We start from the raw sequence: 17,212 nt of genomic DNA, 5'->3' as shown, positions 1-17,212 counted from the left end.
CAAGAGAAAAGCTGCAGATGCTGGAAATCCAAGCAACACACACAAAATGCTGGAGGAATTCAGCAGGTCAGGCAGCATCTACGGTAAAGAGTAAACAGTTGACGCTTTGGCCCGAGACACTTCAGCAGGACTTAATATACAGCATTTAACATAGGAAAACCATACGAGGCTCTTTGAAGGAATTTGATCAATTTTAGTTGATATTAATCTAAAGGAAATTAAATTTGAACCATTGGTTGAAAGAGTTATTGTAGTCTTAGAAAGGGGAACACAAACCTTCAGCAATGACCAAAGTTAGCTGAGGCTTTATATTGACGATATGAATACAGGTGCAGGTGCAGGTAGTGCTGAGAAAGCAGGGAACATGCAGAGGACTTAAAAACAGATTAGGAGAATGGGCAAAAAAGTGGCAGATAAAATACATGGTCATGCACTTTGTTAAGGCATAGATTATTTTCAAAATGGGAGGGGAAAAAAATAAGAGGTGCAGAGGGACTTGGGAGTCCATGTGCAGGATTCCCTAAAGGGTAACTTGCAGGTTGAGTCACTGTGAGGAACACAAATACAATGTTAGCATTCATTTCGAGAGGAGATTACAAAAGCAAGGATGTAATGCTAAGGCTTTATAAGGCATTGGTCAGACCACACTTGGTAGTACTGAGAGCAGTTTTGGCCTCTTACCTAAGAAAAGGTGGTGGCAATGGAGAGGCTCCATAGAAGGTTCATGAGGATGATCGAAGGAATGAACAGGGTAATGTATGAGCAGCGTTTGATGGCTCTGAGCCTGTACTCACTGGAATGGGGGTGGGGTGGGGAGAAGAGGGATGTTATTGAAACTTATCGAATATTGTAAGGCTCAGATTGAGTGGACATGCAGAGCATGTTTCTAATAGTGTAAGAAGGTGCAGCCTCAGTATAGAGAGTTGTCCATTTAGAACAGAGATATGGAAGAATTTCTTTATTCAGAGAGTTGTGAGTCTGTGCAATTCACCACAGATGGCAAGTCACTGTGTATATTTCAATCAGAGACTGATAGGTTCTTGATTAACCAGGACGTCAAAGGTTACAGGGAGAAGGCAGGAAAATGGGGTTGAGAGGGATAATAAATCAGCCATGATGGAATGGCAGAGCAGGCCTGATGGGTCATATGGGCTAATCCTGCTCCTATATTAATGGAGGAAATGGACAACTTTGAAGGAACAGTTCTTAGTTATATTACTAGTATTGAATTGCTAAATTAACAGTTCTAAACTGGAGAAAGGCCAATTTTGATGGTATCATAAATGATGTGGTAAATGAAGATTGGGACAGGCTGTTTTCTGGCAAAGGTGTATTCAGAAAGCAGGAGGCCTTCAAAAAAGAAATAACAGACAGTACACCACATACAATTAAACGATTTAGCTTTACAATTCTTAATTTGACTAAAGGGTTAGTAAAGTGTTAAGGGTTAGTTAGTAAAGTAGTTGGTTTTCAAGAGATTTTGAAGCTCTGGTTAAGAGAAACAGAAAAGGAGGTGTCTAGCAGGTAGGAACAATGAGGGGCTTATGTAGTACAGGAAGGGATGGTTTACACCTGAACTGGAGGGGACTAATCCTAGCAGGAAGTTTGTTAATGCTGCACAGTGGGGTTTAAACTAGTATTGTAGAGGGATGGGAACCAGAGTGCCAGAACAGTTAGTGGAGAGGTTGTGGAGGCAGATGTTGGTAAGACTTCATACAAAATTTGGAATCAAAAGGTTGAGCATGATGGAACTAACGTCCTGAGCTGCATATACTTCAATGCAAGAAGTATTGTAGCAAAGGCAAATGATAGTCCTGAAGATGACTTACCTGGTTCACAAACAGAGGAAATATGTAGTGGGGAGAGGCTGCTGATAGGGTAAAATTGCAGTCAACAGGATGAGAATTACAATGGACATTTACAAAATGGAGAAGATAACAGCATCTGTTAACCATAAGCTGGAACAATTTGATTCATACTGGGAAAAATGGTTTAACTACATAATGCCACATAGGCCTGATTTTATTCTCATAAATCAATGAATCTGTTATTAAAAAAATCACTCCCTACTTGTACATAGTTCTTTCCTTTTGCTTGTTTTTTCTTTCCACTCTTTTCTATAAGTGTATACCCCAGATAAATACTTTGTGGAGATTTGTGATATATATGATTATATGATATATATGTATAATGTCTGAAATACATCTTATGGAAATGTTTGTTTGATGATGAACTTCAATAAAAAAAATTACAAAAAAAAGCGAACAAAATCAAGAAGGATGAATACAGGACTGAAGGTGCTATATTTAAATGAATGCAGTGTAAGGTAGATGAAATTGTAGCAGTTACAGATTGGTACGTATGATGTTGTAGGCATCACTGAATGATGGCTGAAAGATTATAGCTGGGCACCTAGTGTTCAAGGATACACATTTTATCGAAAGGACACGCAGCAAGGCAGAGGGGGTGGCGCCTTTCTGCTGATAAAAATTTAAATCAAATCATTTGGAAGAGGTGACATAGGGTTGCAAGATGCTGAATCATCATGGGTAGAGCTAAGGAACTGCAAGGGTAAAAGGACCCTGATGGGAGTTGTACACAGACCCCAAAGAGTAGGAAGGATGTGGCCTACAAATTACAACAGAAGATACAAAATGCATGAGAAAAGGGCAATTTTACAATAGTCATGGGGGATTTCGATATGCAGGTAGATTGGGAAAATCAGGTTGGTGCTGGATTCCAAGATGGGCAATTTCTAGAATGCCTACGAGTGCCCTTTAGAGCAGATGATTCAGTATTCAGAATCAGAATTATGCTTATTATCACCAGCATGTCATGAAATTTGTGAAACTTAGCAGCACACACACACACACATTATATATATATATATACACACACACACACACACACACACACACATATACACACACACACACACACATATACACACACATATATATATATACACACACACACACATACAGTATACATATGCACACACATATTGAATAGATTAAAAACAGAAATATGAAAAAAAGTGGTGTAGTATTCAAGGGTTCAATGTCCATTTAGGAATTGGATGGCAGAGGGGATGAAGTTGTTCCTGAATCGCAGAGGGTGAGACTTCAGGCTTCTGTATCTCCTTCCTGATGGTAACAATGTGCAGATGGTATATCCTGGATGCCGACTTTCTGAGGCATCACTCCTTGAAGATGTCTTGGATACTACAGAGGCTAATACCCAAGATGGAACTGAGTAATTTTACAACTTTCTGTAACTTCTTTTAGTCCTGCACAGTCGCCCCTCACAGACAAGGGTGCAGCTTGCCAGAATTCTCTCTATGGTATATCTATAGAAGTTTGAATGACAAACCAAATCACTTCAAACTAATGAAATAAAACCGCTCCCTTGCCTTCGTTATAGGTGCATTGTTAAGCTGGGATCAAGTTAGATCCTCAGAGATCTTGACACCCAAGAATTTGAAATTGCTCACTCTTTCCATTTCTGACTTAGCCTTCCTCAAGTCCACAATCAGCTCTTTTGTCTTACTGACGTTGAGTGCCAGGTTGTTGCTGCGACACCACTCAACTAGCTGATACATCTTGCTCTTCATCTCTGTCTGAGTTTCTAACGACAATGGTTGTTTCATCAGCAAATTTATTGATGGCTTTTGAGCTACACCTTGCCACACAGACACGGGTATAGAGAGAATAGAGCAGTGGGCTTATCACACATCCCTGAGGTGCGCACAGATTGTGACCTTCCAGTTAGGAAGCGGAGGATCCAATTGCAGAGTGAGGTACAGAGGCCCAGGTTCTGTAACTTATCGATAAGGACTGTGGGAATGATGGTGCTAAACACTGAGCTAAAAACAACGAACAGCACCCGGACGCGGGTGTTTGTATTGTCCAGGTGATCCAAGGTCACGTGGAGAGCCATTGAGATTGCGCATGCTGTAGACCTATGGTGCCGATAGTCAAATTGCAGTAGGTCCAGATCCTTGCTGAGGCAGGAGTTCATTCTAACCATAATCAACCTCTTAAAGCATTTCATCACCACAGATGTGGTGCTACTGGACAATACTCATTAAGACAACTCACACTACTCTTCTTAGGCACTGGTATAATTGTTGCTTTTTTGAAGCAGGTGGGAACTTCCAATCGTGGCAGTGAAAGGCTGAAAATGTCCTTGAATATTCCTGCCAGTTAGTTGGCACAAACTTTCAGAGCCTTACCAGGTACTCCGTTGTGGCCTTCCGCCTTGCGAGGGTTAATTCTCTTTAAAGACAGCCTAACATCGGCCTCTGAGACAGAGATCACAGGGTCATCAGGTGCAGCAGGGATCTTCACAGCTGTAGTTATATTCTCCCTTTCAAAGTGGGCATAGAAGGTGTTGAGTTCATCTGGTAGTGAAGCATCGCTGCTGTTCGTTTTTGGTTTACAGGAAGTAATGTCCTGCAAACCCTGCCAGTGCTTCCAATGGTGCCTCCAACATTGCTCGGAATTGTTTCTTTGCTCTTGAAATAGTGCTCTGCAAATCATATCTGGTTTTCTTGAACAAACCTTGGTCACCAGACAGAAGTATTTGGATAGACCTGGCTGCTTAAGGTTTGTCAGCATGGCTCTGTGCGTGATTGATCATGACTAACCAATCTAATAATTTTTTGAGGAAAGTACTAGTAAAATGGATGAAGACAAGGTAGTGGATGTTGTCTACATGGACTTTAGTAAGGCATTTGACAAGGTCCCACATGGGATTCTGGTCAAGAAGGTTCAGTCACTCGGCATTCAGGATGAGGTTGTAAATTGAACTAGAAATTAACTTTGTGGGAGAAGCCAGAGAGTGATAATCGACAATTGCCTCTCTGACTGGAGGTCTGAGACTGGTGTGATGCCACAGGGATCAGTGCTGTGTCCGTTGTTGTTTGTCATCTATATCAATGATCTGGATGATAAAGTGGATAACTAGATCAGCAAATTTGCAGATGACAACCGTCTACAAAATAAACGCTTCTCCAAATGGCTGAGTGTGTCCTGTATAACATCAAATACAACCAGTCTACAAAATAAAAACCTCTTTTTTTTCTCTACTCATAAGGTTCCATAAAACACCAATGCCCAGGAAGGGGAAAAGGCAACAGGAAGTGGTGAATACAGCCCAGTCCATCACAGGCAAAGCCCTCCCCACGACTGTGCACACCTCCAAAGAACCAAAGACTCCCACCAGCCAGGCCATGCTGTCTTCCTGCTGCTCCCATTGGGAAGGAGCCTTAGGCCCCACACCGCCAGGTTCAGGATCAGTTATTACCCTCAACCATTAAGCTCCTGAACCAGCGTAGATAAATTCACTCACCACAACACTGAACTGACTCCACAACCCTCAGACTCTTTTTCAAGGATTCTACATGTAATGAGGAGGTCGGGCAGCATCCGTTGAAAGAAGCAGTCTTTCCACGGATGCTGCCCGACCTGCTGAGTTCATCCAGCTTGTTTGTACGTGTTGATTTGGCCACAGCATCTGCAGTGTACTTTGTGTTTTCTACATGTAATGCCCTGGTTCGTAGGGTTCATATTTCCTATTATGCTGCTCTGTTCTGTGTAAGCTGTTGTTTGGGTTACTGTTGAAGATAAGAGAGAGGAGAATTGTGTGTCATCCAGTTAGGATGGTCGGATTAAGGGGAGGTTTCTCTTGTGTGGGACACTATGTTGGGCTTGGGGCTTTTGGAACATAGCTCCAGGACAACAACCATACAGGCCATGACACTTGGGGACTTAAAAAATATAATTTTTGCTGTAATTTAATAACATTCATTTTGCTGTAATGAATGTCATTCCCATAGCAGGTATCTTTTTTCCATATAGGTTTTTATTGGATATTTGCAGGCTTCAGTTCAGAATCGCTGAAATGCTGTTCAAACCCATTTTGTGGAATAACTGGAACAGCTGAGCCAGTATCCAATTCCATTTTAATTAATTTGCTGCTTCGTTCTGGTATAAGCCACATTGTTTGTCTTTTGTTAATTTTCGTACTGTAAATCAAGGCTGTACAATTCTGTGTCACTCATCATCATCATCAGATTTTTCATCAACAGCACGCAGATTAGTATTCTTTTTGAAAATGCATCTTGACCTTTTAATTTTTCCCCCCACTCCTTTTCATTCTACTTATGAAACCTAAAGGAGCCTGTAATCAATGTTTCTGGTTCTAAATTACTTTGACAGTATCAGCAAAGCTAATTTCTATTGGTTTGGTTGGAGCAGTCAAGCTTCATAGCAAATAATATGCCTTCAAATCCAATGTACTGAGCAAAATTGGTACTCATTTCTCATTGGCTATTTCATTTGCTTTAAAATATTGTTCAATTAGATCAGTATACCTATTCCAGTTATCTTTTGTTCAATTGACACACTTCTAATCTTTACATTTCTGCTCTTTTTATGCTTAATATAATGTGGTACTCACTCTTTATAAACCTGTGAAGGCATAATAGCGGCTGTATTTCATTAGGACAGTGAGTAGACTTGGTGTGTCACCAAAGACTCACAAATGTACCGCAAAGAACAATCTAACTAGCTGCATCACCATCTGATATGGAGGCACCATAGCACAGGATTGGAAAGGCTGTGCAGAATTGCCACCCTGAACAGACACTCAATGTTTCAAGAGCAGTTTCTTACCCTCTGCCATCAAATTTCTGAATGGACAATGAACCTACTTACTATTTTTTGCTCTCTTTTTGCACTATTTAATATTTTTATATACATTTCTTATCAGAATTTATAATTGTTGTATATTGCTGCACAAATTTCTTGACATATGCCACTGATATTAAACTTGATTCAATACATCTGTACTTCATTGCAGCATGTTAAAGAATTAATATACTTCCTTCACTCATTAAGCCACAAGTTTTCACTGTTGTACTGTACCTGTTTCCTGAGCCTCTGAACACTCAGCCGACTGGCTCTCATTGATATAAGTGGTGCCATTTCGCAGGAGCCACACAACCCCACTCACAAGCTGAACAAATGGATTCTCTTTATCCAGAACATCCTGTTCTGATAGATACCTACGAGAATTTGGAGAACTATGATTAGCATTAATGTTGGACATTAACTTCTGTTTATATCTACACAATACAGGCAAACTCAAACTGATAAGGCTAACAGAAATTATAATCACAACAGGTCCAAACAAAATTTGGTTGAAGAGCAGTCATTCTCCCTACATTACAGTTTTTCCTAGATAGAATGGATGTGGAGAGGATGAAGAGTCTAGGACCAGAGAGCACAGTCTCAGAACAGACGGACACCCATTTAGAACAGAGATGAGGAGGAATTTCTTTAGCCAGAGGGTGGTGAATTTAGTGCCACAGACAGTTGTGGAGGCCAGGTCACTGGGTATATTTAAAGAAGAGGTTGAGAGGGTCTTAATGGTGGAGTTGGGGGAAGATGATGACACATCACAATGGCAGCGAAGGTGGAGGGAGGAAGGCTGCAGGAGCCACCTTGCATTCCATGACACTGGACCCTGGCCATGATCAGTCAACGACTGTGTGGGGGATGCCTGGGTGTCAGACTTCCCACATTGAACAAGTCACGAGCTGGTCTTCTCCATGAAGGGAACAACCCCTTGTGTATACATCATACTCAACTTGAGTGATCGGACTACTACTATGAACATCACCTCCACAATACTCTGCAGCTGGTTAGCTCATCGACAGCTGAAATTCTCACCTCTGTTCTTGGCTCCTCTGCATTCATTTTTCCAATTCCCTGATTAGCCTTCAGTCTGCTCTCCATAAACGTGCAGTCAAACTCTGCTGCACGTCTGGACTCAGACTGTGTCATTCCCTCACTGGATTGTGGGTAATGTCCCATCACATACTGAGGATTAGTTAACGGACAGAAAGTATAGAACTGGTCATTGATGCAAGTAACATTTCACTGTGTGCTCTGATGCATGTCTGACAGTGTTAATCATGATCTTATATCGAAATAAGTGTTTATTTTTTTTCAGGAACAGGGCTGAATAATACTAACAAGACAATAACAAATTCTGCATGGATTTAAATTTAACTTTCAAAGTGTGCAAAATATAAGAAGCTGGAACACTTAAAAGAATTCCTTTGAGTTTTTAAAACTGAGAGTTTATAAGTAGTGTACATTTCCCAAAACTCGTTTTAGACCAAAAGACATAGGAGCAGATCTAGGCCATTTGGCCCATTGAGTCTGCTCTACCATTCCATCATGGCTGATTCATTCATCCCTCAAATCCATTCTCCATCATTCTACCCACAGCCTTTGTCTCCCTCAGAAAACTTTGCTTTAAATATGCTCAATGACTCGGGTCTCATCCACCATTGAGACCTTCACTATCCAGGGCATGCCCTCTTCTTAGGAAAGAGTTCCACCGATATTTGTGTGTGTTATGATAAAAAGCAACTGGGAGAGTTTACTGATTTCATGTACCAATTACACAACACATCCATTAAAAATTAGAGTTATGTAGTTTCTTACCCAAATACCAAAGTGCCGTCCTTCTTGATCCCAAATTGTGCATTTTGAATTCCCTTGGCATCTTGTACCAGTTTTCCATCACTCACAACATTACCCAAGCAAAGTCCTTTCCTCATGTCAAAAAATCCACCGTTGTGGGCCACCAGACACTTCCTGGATTTGGCAGTCTCTTGCACAGTTGCTCGGTATGAGTGATCGCACCCTCCTGGTTTCAGTGGCTCCAAGACTGAGACTGTTCTCAGTGGGTTATTCACAAAGGTGAAATGGCCAGTCACTGTTTTAAGCTTCCCTTCCTCAGTGGGAAACTTTGAAACGAATACAGCAGATTTAGCAACAGGGAGACGAGAGGATTTATCCGCAGGCCAAGTCTCATGTGTAACATTCCCAAACGCAATAGGCTGACAGTCTCTGATGTGTCTGTGAGAATGCCGCGAGCCATGTTCCAAAGGGTAGTACGGAAGCAGATCATTCAAGTACGTCCTACAGAGGAGATGAAAATTATTACAAATGCAAAGATGGTAACGCATGCAAGCGCCGAGGTTCGTGTAGCATTATTCCAGACCATCATTCCAGGTTCAGTTCCCACCTCTGTCAGAAAGGAGATTCAAAGTTCAATGAAAATTTTATTATCGAAGTACAAATAAATAAAGAGCTTTGACCAGTGGCCAATCTGGATATGGGAAACTTGGAGAGGTGCTCTAAATCAGGTCCATTGCCTGAGGAGCAGCAGGTCACAGCAGCAAACAAGAGCTTTGACCAGCGACCGATCGATGTTTGGGATTGATTAGTAAGAACAAATTAAACGAAGGCGGTGCAAGCGCAATGGCCATCATTGGAGTGGACATCGAGTGATGACCTTGAGGCTTTAGCTCTTCGGGACTTCACTCAGAGAAAGCAAAGAAAAGCTCAAGTTCCCCCCCCCCCCCTCTCCCCCTCTGCTCAGCAAGGACAGTAGATCTGCCAGGCAGGTTAGTGAAACGGTCCTCTTGTGGGATATGGGAAGGCAGGGTCTGGGATATCCAGGATTATGATCTCAGGATAGCTATTTGTGCCACGTGCCAGTGAAGCCAGAATTAGGAAGATTATTCAGTTTAATAGCATAAGATACAAGAGACAGGAGCAGAATTAGGCCATCGAGTTCGCTCTGCTATTCAATCATGGCTGATTCTTTTTCCCCTCACTCCTTCTACCTGGCCTTCTCCCCATAACTTTTTATGCCACGTCCAATCAAGAACCTATCAATCTCTGCCTTAAATCCACCCACTGACCTGGCCTCCACAGCTGCCTGTGGTAATAAATTCCACAAACTCACCACTCTCTGGCTAAAGAAATTTCTTCACATCTCTGTTCCAAAAGAACGTCCCTCGATCCTGAGGCTGTGCCCTCTTGTCCTAGATTCCCCCACCATGGGAAACATCCTTTCCACATCTACTCCGTCTAGGCATTTCGTCATCGTCGTTAGGTCGCATCTGGAATTTCCAGTTGGCAGACGATTTCCCTCCACGGCGCTCTGACATTTTGGGAAATCGTGTACTCGGCAGGTAACCACAGTGGTTTGCCATTGCCTTCTGCAGGGTGAGTTTAAAGAGATCACCACCTCTTGCAGTGGATGACCAGGACGTCTAAGTGCCTTGTCGTGCTCTTAGTGCTCCACTAACGCCTGCTGGCCTGCCTTCTTGACCGCTGGACCATTAATCTGTCTCCTCCACTCAATTCGCCAGGGCCAGACTTCACACGCTGGGACAGACAGTTCCCCTACCTCACCGAGGGTCAGAGACCCATCGGCTACCCTCACCTGGTTTGGCCCGTCTGCCGAGACGGATAACCGGGGTGTGGCCACTGTGTGTATCACAGCTACTTGGAGCCACAGGTGAGAGCTGAGCGCCAGGTGGGGACCAAAGGTGGACAAGCTGCCCTGGAAAAGGGCAGGGCAGCCCCCCCCCCCAACGGAGGTGCTACCCCTCCCTAGACACCCCAGACTAGGCATTTCAATAATCAAAATGTTTCAATGAGATCCCACTTGAGGGCCTGAAGGTAGATAAGTCCCCTGGTCCTGATGAGATACATCCCAGGGTGCTGAAGGGATTGGCGGAGGTTACAGTAAACTTGTTGGTAATCAATTTATTAAAACTCTCTAGACTCTGGGCAGGTCCTGGTGGATTGGAAGACAGCAAATGTCACACCACTTTTTAAAAAAGGATGTAGGCAAAAGGTGGGCAACTAAAGGCTAGTTAGCTTAACATCTGTAGTCAGGAAAATGCTTGAAGCTGTCACTAAGGAAGAAATAGCGAAACATTTAGAAAGGAGTGGTTCCATTAGACAGACACAGCATGGACTCAGAAAGGACAGGTCCTGTTTGACAAACTTACCGGAGTTCTTTGCGGACATAATGAGTGCAGTGGATAGAGGGGAACAGGTGGATGTCATATACTTGGATTTCCAGAAGGCGCTCGATAAGGTGCTGCACAAGAGACTTATAAATAAGATACGGATGCATGGCATCGGAGGAAGTGTATTGGCATGGATAGTGGATTGGTTAACCAATAGAATGCAGAGAGTTGGTATAAATGGGTGTTTCTCCGGTTGGCAGTCAGTGGTGAGTGGGGTGCCGCAGGGGTCTGTGCTGGGCCCGCAGCTGTTTACCATTTACATTGATGATTTGGAAGAGGGGACTGAGCGTAGTGTAGCAACATTTGCTGATGACACTAAACTGAGTGGAAAAGCAAACACGAGGAAATCTGCAGATGCTGGAAATTCAAACAACACACACAAGCCAGGCAGCATCTATAAGGAGAAGCACTGTTGATGTTTCGGGCCGAGACCCTTCGTCAGGACTAACTCAAAGGAGCGATATGAAGAGATTTGAAAGTAGTGGGGGGAGGGGGAAATGTGAAATGATAGGAAAAGACTGGAGGGGGTGGGATGAAGCTAAGAGCTGGAAAGGTGATTGGCGAAAGTGATACAGAGCTGGAGAAGGGAAAGGATCATGGGACGAGAGGCCTCAGGAGAAAGAAAGGGGAAGGGGGCAGCACCAGAGGGAGATGGAGAACAGGCAGAGTGAAGGGCAGAGAGAGAAAGAAAAAATCAAACAACTAAATATGTCGGGGTGGGGTAAGAAGGGGAGGAGGGGCATTAACGGAAGTTAGAGAAGTCAGTGTTCATGCCATCAGGTTGGAGGCTACCCAGCCAGTATATAAGGTGTTGTTCCTCCAGCCTGAGTGTGGACTCATTTTGACAGTAGAGGAGGCCATGGATAGACATATCAGAATGGGAATGGGACATGGAATTTAAATGTGTGGCCACTGGAAGATCCTGTTTTCTCTGGCGGACAGAGCGTAGGTGTTCAGCGAAACAGTCTCCCAGTCTGCGTCGGGTCTCACCAATATGTAAAAGGCCACACCGGGAGCACCGGACGCAGTATACCACACCAACCGACTCACAGGTGAAGTGTCGCCTCACCTGGAAGGACTGTCTGGGGCCCTGAATGGTGGTGAGGGAGGAAGTGTAAGGGCAGGTGTAGCACTTGTTCCTTGTAAGCGGAACAAGTGTTACACCTGCCCTTACACTTCAAGTCAGGAGGTTATGTTACTTGATAAAACTTCAGACAGGCCACACCTGGAGAATTGCACACAGTTCTGGTCACCCCACTATAGGAAGGATGTGGAGGCTTTGGACAGGGTACAGAGGGGTTCATCAGGGTGCTGCCTGGATTAGAGGGCATGTGCTGTTGTGAGGCTGAATAAACTCTTCTCTGGAGCATCAGAGGCTGAGGGGTGATCTAATAGAAGTTTACAAGATTATGAAAGGCATATATAGACTGGGCAGAGTGTCTGTTTTCCAGGGTTGAAATGTCTAACACTAGAGGGCATGCATTGAGGGGGATGTGAGGGGTAAGTCTTTTACTTAGAGTCGTGGATGCTTGGAATGTGTTGTCTGGTATGGTGGTAGTGGCAAATACGGTACATTAAAGGCTTTTAAGAGGCGTTTGGATAGGCACGTGGATTCAAGATGGAGGGAGATGAACATTGTAGGAGGGATTAGTGTTTGGGTGTTTTTGATCTGCTTTTTGGCCAGTTCAGGACAACACTGTTGGCCAAATGGCCTGTGCTGTACTCTTCCATGTTCTATTATTATTTCCTGGGTGGCAAGGTGGAGATACATTTCTACCAAAAGAGGTGTAAAGTGTTCCTTCCTTGGGCAAGGTGAAGCACCCGTTTAGTCCAACCCCAAAATTCAGGGTGACGTGAAGCCATGGGAGCAGGCGGTGGATGGTCGTATGAACAGCCGGTGCACATCACAAGTCCTGGTTATGTGACCGCTGACACCAGGCAGACCATCTCTGAAGAGGATTGATGACGGCTGGAGTCACCTGTCTTGTAAAAACACTGACGAGAAGGCGGCAATGGCAAACCACTTCTGTAGAAAGATTTGGCAAGAACACTCACCATGGTAACCTACGTCATACAACATGGCAAATAACGATGATGACGGTAACTACTTTTTTTAAAATTTGTGTATTTGCAGTTTCTTGTGTTTTTGCTCACTGGCTGTCCGCCCTGTTGCATGTGGCCTTTCATTGATTCTGTTATGGTTACTGGACTTATTGAGTACATCTGCAAGAAAACGAACCTCAGAGTTGTATGTGGTGACACATATGTACTTTGATAATAAATTTGCTTTGAACAGATTACGCTGGCCTGGCTGAGTTCTGATGTAGACTCTGACGTGAAGGGTTGGAAAAATAAAGGGCTGGAGAGGAAGGAATCTGAGAAGAGGAGAGTGGACCATAGGAGAGAAGAAAGGGGGTATCGGGGAGGTGATAGGTAGTTAAGAAAAGGCAAGAGCCAGAGTCGGAAATAGAAGAGGAGGGAAGGGGGAGGGATTTTGTAATGGGAAGGAGAAATCGATGTTCATGCCATCAAGTTGAAGACTACTCAAATAGAATACAAGCTGTCGCTCTTCCAACCTGAGGGAGGCCTAATCATGGCACAAGAGGCGGCCATGGACAGAAATATCAGAACAAGAATGGGCAGAAGAATTAAAATGTTTGGCCACCAGGAAGTTCCCCTTTTAGTAGGTGGAGCAGAGCCGCTCCATAAAGCCAATTTAGAACCGATCGGACCAACATAAAAAAGGTGCACCAGGAGGACCAGATAAAACAGAAGACACCAGGTTTGCAGGTGAAGTGTTGATGGTGCCGTGTACAGCAGCCGTGTTGTGAGCTCTATACCAACTTAAAGTGTACTGCAAATTTCTGAGATTTCCCTCAATTCCTTGTTCAGGAAGCTGATAGGCACTTTAGATATGATCGACTGACTCTCCTGAACGTCGGGAAGACAGCATTTACCCACAATCTGCCGCCTTCTCGACACTGGGAACCCCTGCTTCTGCAATCCACAGGAGGCTCATACCTTGGAAGCAGAGGCAGAGACCAGGGAGAAGGGCCGGCATCCTGGTGAGGTTGACATGACAACCACTGCTCCCTAGCATTCACCTGGCTAACACTCCTGGACAACAAGCTATACCAACTGAGAGCCAGGATCTCCTGTCAGCGAGAAACAAAGGAACAAAATGTTTTGTGCTTTGTGGAGACCTGATGACAGAGGAGATACCGGGTCACGCCATCGAGCCCTCTGGGTTCTCCCTGTTCTGGGTGGACAGGTGTAAAAACCTCTCTGGGAAGAGTAAAGGAGATGGGGTATGCTTCACAGTCAATAATGCGACCCCCAGAATGTGCATGCCCTCAAATCATTTTGTTCCCCCGATCGGAAGTACCTTGTGTTGCTATGTAGACCTTCCAGGCTGCCCAGGGAGTTCACACTGTTATTATCACAGCCATGTATATTCCGCCAGAGGCTGATACTGACCTGTCTCTCAAGGGACCGTACGAGCCCCTGGAGAATGCACACCCAGAGGCTGATACTGACCTGGCTCTCAAGGGACTGTACGAGCCCCTGGAGAATGCACACCCAGAGGCTGATACTGACCTGGCTCTCAAGGGACTGTACGAGACCATCAGCCCCTGGAGAATGCACACCCAGAGGCTGATACTGACCTGGCTCTCAAGGGACTGTACGAGCCCCTGGAGAACGCACACCCAGAGGCTGCTTTCATTGTTGCCAAAGACTTTAATAGAGTGTCACTGACTAAAGTCCCTCTGAAGTTTTGTCAGCAGTGCACACGGGGAGAGAGCATACTCACCCACTGCTACTCTCCCTCCTGCAACGCTTACAAAGCCCTCCTCCATCTGCCGTTTGGGAAGTCGGATCACTCCTCCATCTTGCTTCTGCTCATGTACAGGCAGAAGCTGAAGTAAGAGGCCACCAAAGTTAAAACCGTTCACTGCTGGTCCCACCGATCGGTCTCCATGCCACAGGACTGCTTTGATGACGTCAAAAGGAGTATCTTTCGTGATGAGGATATCTGAGTTCACAGAAGGGGGTCATGAGCTTCATCCGGAAGTGCATCGAGGACGTTGTTCCCCCGAAAAATCGGTCAGGTCTATCCAAACCAGAAACCCTGGATCAACAGATCCATGCGCACAGCACTTGCCACACAACACAGCTCATGCTGCTGGTGACCAACAGGAACTCAAGAAACGCAGCTTCGATCTGCACAAAGTCACCAAGGCAGCAAAACGACAATACGGGGTCAAGATCCAGACACAAACACACACAGCTCATGGCAAGGTCTGCACACCATCGCAGACTCCAAAGCTAAGTGCAGCCACCAACATCGCTGCTTCTCTCCCAGATGAAAGGAATCTTTTTTGCTTGGTTCAATGTAGCGAACATTGAGCCCCCAAAGTGATCTGCATCTTGGTCATCTCTGAGACTGAAGTCACAGATGTTTCCAACGAGTGGACAGTTGCGAGGCTGCGGGATCGAACGGCATCCCAGGGCGAGTACTCAGGACGTGCATGACACAACTGGCAGGTGTGTTTACAGACATTTTTAATCTCCCCCTCTCCCAGTGTAGAGTGTCCTCCTGCTTCAAAACATCCACCCTTGTCCCTGTACCTAAAAAGACCAAGGTAACGTGTCTGAATGACTGGTGCCCTGCCATACTCACCTCAATAACAAGCAAATACTTTGAGACAAGGACTACATCTGCAGCATACTACCACCCACAATGGACCTCCTACAATAGACCTACCAACACAACCAATGGACAGATGATGCATTAGCCACAGCTCTACACACCATCCTTACACATCTGGAGAAGAATGCTTATGTGAGAATGCTGTTCAGCAGTCAACACCATAATTCTCTCCAGGCTCGACAAGAAGCTCAGAGACCTCGGCCTTCACCCTGCCTCATGCAGCTGGATCCTGGACTTCCTGTCAGATCGCCCACAGGTGGTAAGAGTGGGCTCCCTCACCTCCACCCCTCCGACCCTCAACACAGGAGCTCCTCAGGACTGTGTCCTAAGTCCCTTCCTTTACTCTCTGTATACCCATGACTGTGTCATCACCCACAGCTCCAATCTGCTAATTAAATTTGCCGACGATGCTACACTGATTGGTCTAATCTGAAATAATAACGAGGCAGCCTACAGAGTGGAAATCACCACCTGACACAGTTGGGTCAAGAAAACAAACTCTCCCTCAATGTTGCAACAACAAAGGAGCTGGTTGTGGATTACAGGAGGAATGGAGACAGGCTAACTCCTATTGACATCAATGGATCTGGGGTTGAGAAGGTGGACAGCTTGAAGTTCCTTGCCATACACATCACCGAGGATCTCACATGGTCTGTACGTACCGGCTGAGTAGCCAAAAAGGCACAACAGAGAACTTTCTACAGGGGCACAATTGAGAGCATCCTCACTGCCTGCATCACTGCCTGGTATGGGAACTGTACCTCCCTTAATCACAGGACTCTGCAGAGAGTGGTGCGGACAGCCCAGCGCATCTGTAGATGTGAACTTCCCACTATTCAGGACATTTACAAGGACAGGTGTGTAAAAAGGGCCTGAAGGATCATTGGGGACCCGAGTCACTCCAACCACAAACTGTTCCAGCTGCTACCATCCGGGAAACGGTAGCGCAGCATAAAAGCCAGGACCAACAGGCTCCAGGACAGCTTCTTCCACCAGGCCATCATATTGATACAATTCTATGCTATAATGACTGTCTTGTTGTATACACTATTTTTTCACATTACTTTAAATTGCACATTCAGATGGAGACAAAGATTTTTACTCCTCATGAAAGTGAAGGATGTAAGAAATAAAGTCAATTCAATTCTCTCCTGGTTTGGGGTTCTGAATGGAGGCGAGGGAGCGATCCCTGCAGAATGTGGAGACTGGGATTGGGGTGGGAAGGAGAGGTAAAAATGTGTTTAGTGGTAGGATCCCTTTGGAGATGGCGGATGTTGCGGAGGGCTGGATCAGAGGCTCATGGGGTGGTCGGTGAAGACAAGAGGAACTCACTGCATTCGTGCGTGTTGCTATAAACTTTGTTATTTTACGATTGCAAATAGATACAATTGATGTATTTACAGATAAAAATGACTTGCAAAATATTCCATGGAAAATTCTATACATGTAAAATTTACGTTAGAACTTCCTTTATAAAAGTTAAGTGCCTGCATGAATAAGTTAGCAATAAACGCTGAATGACAGCGATTGGTCAAGCCTCCGTGATAAGGACACGTTTGCACTAAAGTTACGTCGTGGAATGTACGGCATCA

General features: G+C 44.7%; 1 protein-coding gene across 1 annotated transcript in view; it reads right to left on the bottom strand.

Moving 5' to 3' along the window:
- nagpa (N-acetylglucosamine-1-phosphodiester alpha-N-acetylglucosaminidase) overlaps window positions 1-17,212 on the bottom strand; it is an 81,863-nt gene that overhangs the window by 64,322 nt on the left and 329 nt on the right. Inside the window, exons 2-3 of the mRNA XM_073023943.1 lie at window positions 8,520-8,999; window positions 6,930-7,069 (exon numbers count right to left, since the gene is read on the bottom strand). Of these exons, the coding sequence (XP_072880044.1) occupies window positions 6,930-7,069; window positions 8,520-8,999 (620 nt within the window). The remainder of the gene's footprint in view (window positions 1-6,929; window positions 7,070-8,519; window positions 9,000-17,212) is intronic.

Source organism: Hemitrygon akajei, chromosome 1 (genome assembly GCF_048418815.1).
Source record: "Hemitrygon akajei chromosome 1, sHemAka1.3, whole genome shotgun sequence".
NCBI classification, from domain to species: domain Eukaryota; kingdom Metazoa; phylum Chordata; class Chondrichthyes; order Myliobatiformes; family Dasyatidae; genus Hemitrygon; species Hemitrygon akajei.
The sequence above is the reverse complement of the archived record's forward strand: the minus strand, read 5'-3'. Positions and strand labels throughout refer to the sequence as shown.